The sequence below is a fragment of the Ylistrum balloti genome, unplaced genomic scaffold (genome assembly GCF_031769215.1).
Source record: "Ylistrum balloti isolate Yb309-2 unplaced genomic scaffold, AGI_CSIRO_Ybal_v1 Utg370312, whole genome shotgun sequence".
Taxonomy (NCBI): domain Eukaryota; kingdom Metazoa; phylum Mollusca; class Bivalvia; order Pectinida; family Pectinidae; genus Ylistrum; species Ylistrum balloti.
In genome coordinates this window covers 1,796,409-1,807,398 of record NW_026782231.1, presented here as the reverse complement: position 1 = coordinate 1,807,398, position 10,990 = coordinate 1,796,409, and the positions used below count along the sequence as shown (strand labels likewise).

Below are 10,990 nucleotides of genomic sequence, written 5' to 3'. Positions count from 1 at the left end.
ATTCCCTGATCTGCTGAAAAAGGTACAGAGTCACCTATCTAACTACATGTATATTCCCTGATCTGCTGAAAAAGGTCACCTGTCTAACTACATGTATTGCTGTATACAGTTGTATAGTACCTATTAATAGTATGTCAAGAAACAACTCACCTAGTTCATACTGGATGGCAAATGGTGACCGAAGGATTGGACCCAATTGTTCAGGGTCACCAGCAAGTACCACCTGACCACACTCTAGCTGTGGGTCAATGGTCAAGATTCCAGCCAGTGGGATAAGGCACTCGGGTTCTACAGCATGGCCAGATTCATCCACAAAGATGTGGGAAAAGTGACAAGATGGAAAATTGGCTGACACGAGTCTAAACATACAAAAAAATAGAGGTAATAATTGAAAACCTTTTTGTTGTGTCCCATTTTATAGCTTTCAAAGTATTCTATGTCCTGATATCATCATCCATGACAATATTCTTATCTTCCTGTATATCTATGTCAACACAACAAGATCCACAAATACCCTCACAGACAAAGTAATAAATATTTACCCCAACTCATCTTTACTAAATGAGGGATATGAAAACAGAAGAAAGTTTGATTGGTCAGTACGTATTCTTACCTGCCAGCAGTGACGAGGGTGCAAACGATAATCTTGTATTGCTCAATCGTGTCCTGGCCCGGATAGAAGTATTGACCTCTGCTATTGTCGTAATTACTTACAGCCTACAAAAGGTCAAAGATCATGGTAATTCCAGAAATCTTTAGGGTCTCAAAAGTCAAACAATCACAAATACAAATAGATTTCATGCTGTTACTTTTAAGCAGTTAATTGTTGCTATTTTTGAGGTAAATAAACAATAGTCAATTTCATAACTTCAGCAAACAAGGCCGTCAGAGATGTTATACTCCCCGAAAGGGACAAAATATAAATATGAAAATAACAAAGGGCAATAACTCCTAAATTATGCAGAGGAGAGTGATGTTTCCTGTGCACTGCTATCTACCAATGAAATTCATGTTGATAACTCTTATAGGTTTTTGTGTTATGCTCCGGACAAAATTATGATGGACGGACCAACAGACACAGTGGCATCTGTATGCTCTCCCTTTGGGGAGCATAAATAATACAAACTTTCTGTATTCAGGTTTTAGTGAAAACATAAAAATATGAAGTACTGAAGAAAACAACATCTATCATGGCTATCAGAAGAAGAAACTCTCAATCAGATATGTACGCTAAAATCAACAGCAAACAGTTATATCATTCTTATCTGGATTTGTTTACTTTGCCATTTTTACCTTGAATTGTTGATATTGTTGTTTTTTTATTTCATTTATTTACCTTAATTAGTTTATCTAATGTTTATTTAATTATTTTTTCCTTGATTGGTTTATTTAATCATCTTTTTCCTTGATTGGTTTATTTAATCATTTTTTCTTTGATTGGTTTATATAATCATTTTTCCTTGATTGGTTTATTTTATCATTTTTTCCTTGATTGGTTTATTTTATCATTTATTCCTTGATTGGTTTATTTGATCATTTTTTCCTTGATTGGTTTATATAATAATTTTTTCCTTGATTGGTTTATTTAATCATTTATTCCTTGATTGGTTTATTTAATCATTTTTTCCTTGATTGGTTTATTTTATCATTTTTTCCTTGATTGGTTTATTTAATCATTTATTCCTTAAAGTTTATTTGATTATTTTTTCTTTGATTGGTTTATTTAATCATTTTTTCCTTGATTGGTTTATTTAATCATTTATTCCTTGATTGGTTTATTTAATCATTTATTTCTTAAAGTTTATTTAATTATTTTTTTCCTTGATTGGTTTATTTAATCATTTATTCCTTGATTGGTTTATTTGATCATTTTTTCCTTGATTGGTTTATTTAATCATTTATTCCTTGATTGGTTTATTTAATCATTTATTCCTTGATTGGTTTATTTAATCATTTATTCCTTGATTGGTTTATTTAATCATTTTTTCTTTGATTGGTTTATTTAATCATTTTTTCTTTGATTGGTTTATTTAATCATTTATTCCTTGATTGGTTTATTTAATCTTGATTGGTTTATTTAATCATTTATTTCTTAAAGTTTATTTAATTATTTATTCCTTGATTGGTTTATTTTATCATTTTTTCCTTGATTGGTTTATTTAATCATTTTTTCCTTGATTGGTTTATTTAATCATTTTTTCCTTGATTGGTTTATTTAATCATTTATTTCTTGATTGGTTGATTTAATCATTTTTTCCTTGATTGGTTTATTTAATCATTTTTTCCTTGATTGGTTTATTTTGTTGTTTATTTTTTTGTTTTTACCTGGGTTTGTTTATTCAATCCTATTTACCTTGTTTTGTTTATTTTATTATATTTACCTTGACTTCACTAGGAATATGTTCCCATGACCTTGAGAATGCATTGAGTCTAATTATGTCATTTTTTGGAATATTCTTGAGAAGGCGAGTAGCTATGAGATCGGCAGCACTGTTGGACGGAGCACACGCTAAAATACGACACTTCTTAAAGTTCTTCCAAATCTGTAAACTCATAAATAATTTCAATTAGTAAGTGTGTTATGATGAAAACAATATCAACTTTACTGAATAGTTATTACAAACTACAATTATTTTTATTTTTTCAAACAACTGGCATAATATTGTACTTTGCACAACAAAACTTCTATCTTAAACCACTTTTTACTTGCTCTAAAAATATGACTATGACCATCTACAAAAAGAATGAATGTTTCAGGCAATATAGAGTATATTTACTATATTCTGATCTTTTGGTAATTCAGGGTATTTTCACAGGAGTAGCAGCTGTTGTTTAGTTTACAGTTGACAACCCCCAACAACCACCATAGTGTCATTTTGGGTTTATATACTATGTGTTAAGCAGCAGAAAACAAAATCTGAGATAATTTTTGTAATGATAAAACCAACAATAAGGATAATATTTTGTAATTATTTAAACAGCCTCCTGTGACATAAGGTGACAGCTATTGTACCTGCATCATGGCTTCCACAATGGTGACAGTTTTACCAGTGCCTGGCGGCCCAAACACCAGGTACGGAGCTGGACGCGATATCCCAGCAACAATGTTTTCTATGGCTCGTCTCTGTTCCGGATTACTTTCCAAATCTTTGTTGAATAGTCTACAACATAATTGGAAACACTTCTCACCTGATAACTCAAAAGATCACACTGTATAACACTGAAGACTCTGCATTGTTATTATTGCTAGCTTTGATATTGCTGATGAATGAAATTACAAACCAGTGTTATTCATTGCCTTGTAATAAGCCCATCACCAGACTTTGAATGAGAAATCAAGTGCTATTACTCTAAGCTTATTTAGGAAAGATATGATAATTGTAAAAATCTAAAGTACAAACCATAACAAAAAAATAACAACAACAATGATGTTAAAAAATTATGTCTTTTCCACATGTCATGAAAAACATTAGAAAATAAACTAATATCTTTCGCAATTGTTCTAACATATGTTCCGATGGAAAACAAGTTATGGAAGTTCAAAAAAGGAGTACAAATCCATATTGGTTTGAAGTGTTAATAAGTCCTGGTTGTCCTATATCACAGACTGAAATATCCTGAAACACTGCCTTGTCAAAATTATCAGTAACAACTCTATATACATCTGTTCGTACGATTTTATAATGAATGTTCTTATAGATAATACTTCAAAGTTAGCTGGGTTTTTCATTTCTCGTTATCTTACAACAGAGTTGAATCCTTGTTGTTACCATTTGTACATAAATACTACAAAATATCCTTATGTGGTATGACAAGAAATTTCTTATGACAAATGGGGCCATTGGAAACAGGTACAGTACATATCCTAGGACTAATTAGTGGTTCTGCAGCAGACCGGATGGAAGTGATGACACCTGCTTTCAACCATGCTGCATATGTAACAATAAGATCCACAGCAGGGATCCTTACTCACATGAGACGTTCAGGTAAGATGTTCATTTTTCGGTTACATATGGTGTCTGGTGTTGGAAACAGAAAGTCCTTAAGTCCTTCTTCCTTTGCTAACAAACTTGCCCTGTGTTGGAGTCGCAGAGGTAGCCGATTAAAAACAAATCGAACATTGAACTTCATGCCTCTGACATACTGATCCATCAATCTGAAAAAAAGAAAAAGTTGTCGATGAAGAGAAAGTTCTGATCTTGGAACAAGACAATCTTTCAACCCCATTACTCTTAAGTATCGACCCCCAGAGCCTGACAGCATTTCAACTCCAATAAGCTAAACATTTCCTTTGTTCAAATATTTTCTTCGAGTGATAAACATGTCATATTCAGGAAGCATGATCAGTGACCACTAACTTCCTAAATGGCGTGTCTTTCTATCGGAAACTTTGTATGAGACAATGAGCGCCTGACGCATCCTTGTGTAGGACATATACCTTATTTTTTCTCACCGTTTGTTAAATCCGAGGGCGAGTTCATTCAGCCTGACCTCATGGACATATCCCTGATACTCCCTGTCAGCAGTGCTTCCTTCTGTACAAATTCTCACATACAGCCAATCACCTCTCAGCACGGACGGACGATTCTCTGACAGACCAGGAACCTGTAAAAAATTACAATCAAATCAAAACAACCAATCAGAGCTAACGAACCATTCTCTGACAGACAGGGTACCTATAACCATTTATAATAGGCCCAATGGACCTGCATTGTTCACCTGGTATTCTATGCTTTTCATAACTCAAAATTTCATATCATTGATGTTCAAAGTTTTGGTTAATGAGAAGAACTTGTTTGAAGGTTTTTAACAAATTTGACCCCTCTAACCTTGAATGTGAGTCAAGATATTTCTTTTCTCAACTTTGTCAAATTCATCTCAGAAAACCCTCAACCAAATACACATGTACAATGATTCTAGACCTTCCAGTTAATCAAAAGAAGTTCTTTACAATGGAAAGATAAAACTGATATATTTTAATTGCATCTGTTTATAACCTGTTTTTATGACATATGACTATGACCTAAGTTTGTTTTCACCCTTTGACAGTCAGAGTCCATTTGAGGGTAGGTCGGTTCTTGTGGCTGTTAATGGATTACCCTCATTGATCAATATGCAGAAGAACAACCAGCTTCCTGAGAAACACAAGCTGTCAGAGAAACAGCATAAACTAGATACCTTGGATCATCAAATGAATTTAGGACAAAATTTCCATAAAAATCACGCATCAAAGTTAAATTGTGCAGTAGCCAGTTCTACTTACCTCAAGCATGAGCAATCTGCGATCTTTGTGACATTCTTTCATCGTAACAGCATCCAAATCATATTTACGGATATCTACCTCCATCTGTGTCTCCTCAAAGTGATTCAAGGCCGAAAATCTTTTATCGTAGCTTTCAAAGTCGAGTGGCATTTCAAGGATGTTCCTGCAGGAAAAATTATAACTAGAATATATAGCAGCTAGTTTGAATTATTTTAGCTGTAAAAGGTTTATCAGACTATCAGACTCTTTCATATGTCCAGGTGTAGGATTGAATTATTCTCAATATCCCATCATCCACCCTGATATTTGAAAGAGTATTCTTCTCTCATTTCTCGTACTGAAATTTTGGGGGAAAATTGCTGCAGATATTGACAGTGTACTACAAAGGATGTGATATTACACAAAAATCATATTTTTTATCATGCAATTAATCGACAAACTGACATAGAAAATTAATACTTAGATTTTCCCTAGTTTTCCCTAGAAAATTTAAACAAACTATAAACTTTCCCTGCACATGATTATTGGTACACATGTGTGTATACATTGTATCAAGTGGTGACATCAATTGGAAAGGGACACGTCCCATTTTATGTACGTGGCTGTAACGTATTGGTGGGTGTGTAATACAAGAACAAAGAACCTAGGTATATTTTCCTCGATAGGCCAGTATTACACACGTAAAAAAGAGAAAATAATGCCCTCCTATACGATGCAAATCTTTGTCTAACAAAGTCATATGGTGACCATGACTCGGAAGTCCTGAAGTATAAACACACCCGAGGTATTTGCATTATATCATCAAAATCCCTGAGCATATCTAGTCATCTTAAAGTGATGTCACCACAAAGGCTGGTGATTTCTTAGAAATGACAGTGACCTTGACCATGGAGCCCTGAACACACTCATTCATGATATTCTTACAATATACTTTGACCAAAAGTTATTTAGAGATGAAGACACTAAAGTGGTGCCAGTTAAACAGACTATCTTATATCAAATAGTAAAAGTGACCTTGACCTTGGAACCATGAAACACAAACACATGGGAGACGTTCTCTTCTATTACCTTTGCATACACATGTAATTGAATGTCATTTAGAAATTAAGTTTATCATCATCGTCCCTAAAAAGTCTTTTATCTTTAAATAAAGGTATTGTACTGACTTGAGCGTAGAGAGTTCATTCCTGTCAGCTTCGTTGTATTTCTCCAGATTGAGCTGAAGGCCATGATTGATGATTTTCCTGAGAGGGCCTGGAATGCGATATCTGTCTAGAGATAATTTCTTTGGTAGGTTGTCTCCAGTCCATCTGATAAAAATAAACATGTTATTATAGTGTATGTACTCTGTAGGAGTACCTGTTAAATAGTTGTATACAACACTATCAAGATTTCACTCAATATCATGTATATATTTCTGTCATTAAAACATATTTGTAGAGTCCATTGAATGTGGTTCAAAAGTTAAAGTAAGTAAGACAATACGGTTCCCTACTGTTTGGATGTCCAGCCTTTAATATATCTCCTACAAATGTGGTTTATTTCATTGATGCAAATGACCACCATCGAATGTTGTCTTTTTTTTTAATACAGATACACTGTGTCCTAATATAACCTACACCTGGTAGTGTGGGTTTTTTTTTTCAAGTGTCTGATTTTTCACAATTTTTTTCCATAAGGTTATATGGTTGACATTGAACTGGCAAATTTTCATCAAGAAAGTGATACATCGGCTGATTTAATTCCAACTCTTCTATGGTGAAAATATGGCTAAAATTAGATATTCAACTTTTGACAGGAAATGGTCAAATTTGCACATGGCAAAATAAACTTACAACAGGATGTAGAGTACCATGAGTAAAGAACTGGGTCACTGTGGTAATGTAATGTCACATTTCCTTACTAGGTCACTGTGGTAATGTAATGTCACATTTCCTTACTAGGTCACTGTGGTAATGTAATGTCACATTTCCTTACTAGGTCACTGTGGTAATGTAATGTCACATTTCCTTACTAGGTCACTGTGGTAATGTAAAGTCACATTTCCTTACTAGGTCACTGTGGTAATGTAATGTCACATTTCCTTACTAGGTCACTGTGGTAATGTAATGTCACATTTCCTTACTAGGTCACTGTGGTAATGTAATGTCACATTTCCTTACTTTGGTAATGGACACTCTTCCAAGGACAAAATACAATGTAGACTAGTCATTGTGACCTCTGATGTCACATTTCCTTACTTTGGCAATGGGTAGCCTTCCACAATCTCCAAAGCCTCTCTCCGCTTCGACTGTCGAGGTGGATGTTTGTATGGTTTTGAGGATTTCACCTGATCTGTAATGGAATTTTTGCATCTGGCATGGAGGAACTTGACAATGTGGAATTCATTTCCATCAAGCATAAAATGGAACCCCAGTGGCGTATGGTAGTTCCCAACATTTTTAGCCATGGCCGTTACCTTGACCTTGTACGTTGAGTCTTAAAAAGCAACAGAAACAAAATATTCAATTCAAACATATCATTTATAAACACTGAATATTGTGACACCTGAAAAATGAGTATGTATAAATTGAAAATTGGGCCCTCTTAAATATCTTCTGATCACCTAAATTAGGGTTTCAGTTCAGCTGCCAAGAAAGGGAGATTATTTCAATCATATTAGAATAAAAATAAATGACTCCAAAGTTCACTTATCAAATATTACCAAATCATAAACAGATAAGCTTCCTGTCTGAAGCAGACACTGTGACCTCTAAGTATAAAATACAGCATTTAGAACTACTGAGCTACCAAATTGCATCGAAGGACATGAACATTATCTGACCTAAAATTCAGTCCCAACTGCCTTGACCAAGGACCTCTTTTTTATGGTTTTTGTTTGGTTTTTTTCACAGTATAACTACAGATATTTAGCTATGATAACATTTGTATCCTCAAACACATTCATGTGTATGGAGATTGCTTTCTAAACATTTCTTTTTTATCATTATCATACAGCTGTTTAGGGGCTAAGTTGATCTTAACATATCTGTTTTTCTCTGTCATGTTTCTTCATCTAGTAAGCATTAATCTCCACTCAGTCAGCTTACCTGGTAATATTGTGACTTTGTTTTGCTGCTCTGTGACACCTTTCTCATCAAACAAAGTAAATACTCGGATTCTCTTGAGCATTTCACAATGAACAAGCTCAACCATGTCGGAGGACGAGACATTTTTGATGGTTATGATGATGTTGGTTTCCACACCTTCTCTCAGGTCGATGAAGTAGGTGCCATTTTTACCCTCACAGTCTGCAGTTATCTTTATGTTATGTTTGTCCTGTATCAGATTCTCCCTTTGCACAACATAAAAATAGACAAAGTTTGAAAACGCTCATCTCTGTCTTAGTCTAAATAGAGAATTTGTCCTGTATCAGATTCTCAGTTCACAAAACATGAAAATAGACAAAGTTTGAAAACGCTCATCTCTGTCTTAGTCTAAATAGAGAATTTGTCCTGTATCAGATTCTCAGTTCACAAAACATGAAAATAGACAAAGTTTGAAAACACTCATCTCTGTCTTAGTCTAAATAGAGAATTTGTCCTGTATCAGATTCTCAGTTCACAAAACATGAAAATAGACAAAGTTTGAAAACACTCATCTCTGTCTTAGTCTAAATAGAGAATTTGTCTTGTATCAGATTCTCAGTTCACAAAACATGAAAATAGACAAAGTTTGAAAACGCTCATCTCTGTCTTAGTCTAAATAGAGAAAAGATATCTTAAAATGAGTGTATTTTGGCAGATATTTATAATAAATGTAAATTGTTAAGCTCATTCAGGGACTTAAGGTTTAAGACAAAGAGAAAATGATTCCCATTGGACTTGTGTATAGTCACTAACATAAAGTTTGCTGCATTATTTGACAATGATTTTGTATTTATAAATCTGATAAAACATTTATCATTACATTATCTATATATCACAAAAGAAATGATAAATAATATTATACTTCAAACAACTGGCTAAATGTCTGGAATTTGAAAATGCTAAAATTTTTCAGAGGTGGGGTATTCTTGTAGTAGCTGATGGCTACCTCAGTAAACTCCACAGGGGATGTCAATCACAAGACAACCAGAGTAATTTAAGTAACATGTCTTGTCCATGGAACATGACAGCAGCTTACAGAGAAACAGACATGAACAGATAGGAAGTTTTACATCACACCTTGGACCTTCACCTCAGGTTGCAGTAAGGCCAACAACTTACTGGCCCAGTTATCATCTTCCATAACAAAATATGTGGCATGCTACTTAATAAGTCAACATCAGAAAATTTAGTAATCAAGACCTGCTCCTAAATAATAAATTATTTTACAATTACACTGTTCTAGTTTAAATATCTGACACAAGTTGCCTACAACTGAGACTGAAAACTCTACAATCACATTGACTTCATACATGTAAACTCTTCTGAAAAACTGCCATCATATTTCTAACTCACCTCTCTGATTTCAATTTCATTGTAATAACACTGAGTCTGTGACGTCGACCCTCCAGATGACGATAAAGCTCGCCTACTGATGTACATTTTGCCCCACATGGAGAACATTCATATAACTGACTTTTCATAAGCACATATTCAGGAAGATTAGCCACAATAGGATGATGAGATGCTGCCAAATTTTCACTGAAATCAGTGTTGACTGAATTGAGAGGTCCTGAGGATGCTTTATGAAAGACGATATGTTGGTCTACTGCTAATAGCTTTACTTGATGCCTTTTCCTTTTTGGTTTTGCACCTCTTTCACTTGAAATGTCATGTTTTTCAGATTGAAAAGCTGCTCCTGATGGCCCTGGGCTTGAAAAGTTTAAAAATGTTTGCTGCATGGGATGAAAACCTGAAGCCTCTGAGTTGTCATACAAATACTGTTGTGGGTCACTACTTGATATCATGCTTTGTGTTGAGACACTATCATTTTCGAAGTGGCTTTGATGAATCAAGAGTGTCTGAAACACTGCATTAAAATGAATGGTAGATTCAGTCGGGTAAATTTGACTACGATATTTTAAATAATCGCTATCATAGATTCTCTGTAAATCTGTCTCTGTCAAGTAGTTTAGTTGTTGGCCTTGTGTCTCAAGAAAGCGTAGGAAATCCCTCCCTCTTGATATGATCTCCTCAGTTCTTTCACTCATCTTGAATGATTTCTGACAAAACAAAAGAAACAAAACAAAAATAGATTCTGTTCCTAATTCTACAAACCTTGTAATTTACTGATTATAGATCAAGCAAACAGTACCCAAGAATTAAGAAACAGAAGACTAGTCTTTATAACTATTGTTCAAAATCAAAGAAAAAATATTTTGTGTTTTAATCAATTTACACCAGCAGAGTTATTTAATTCTATTTTCCTCATTTTAGCTACTCATCCAAGATTTACAATGTGTTAATACAAGTACATTGTATAAGTATATTCCTCTAGAGCAAGTAACAAATACATTTTAATATATTAGTGATGTACAAATGTACTATATTTTGGTGTGTTATTTTTTTAATGTTTTGAAAACACTGACATTGTCCTCGTCTAAAACTGCAATGCAATCACTTTTGTAAATGAAATAATTAATATAACCCTAATTGAGATACAATTTAGAGTGACATTTATCTATGTGGTGTTCATTCATCCTTAAATTTTATAACCTAACATCATAACTAACATTACAATGCAACGTTTCTGTGTAGTTCT

At 33.9% G+C, this 10,990-nt stretch overlaps 1 protein-coding gene across 1 annotated transcript; it reads right to left on the bottom strand.

The window, feature by feature from the left end:
* Positions 1 to 1,197: 1,197 nt before the first annotated feature.
* Positions 1,198 to 10,439, bottom strand: LOC132553247 (putative helicase MOV-10). The gene is made up of 10 exons (XM_060217476.1): positions 9,745 to 10,439; positions 8,353 to 8,597; positions 7,504 to 7,741; positions 6,430 to 6,573; positions 5,264 to 5,426; positions 4,454 to 4,605; positions 3,974 to 4,156; positions 3,014 to 3,161; positions 2,382 to 2,543; positions 1,198 to 1,230 (listed from the first exon to the last, which is right to left on the bottom strand). The coding sequence occupies exons 1-10, from the start codon at positions 10,437 to 10,439 to the stop codon at positions 1,198 to 1,200; spliced, it is 2,163 nt and encodes a 720-aa protein (XP_060073459.1).
* Between the last annotated feature and the right edge of the window lie 551 nt (positions 10,440 to 10,990).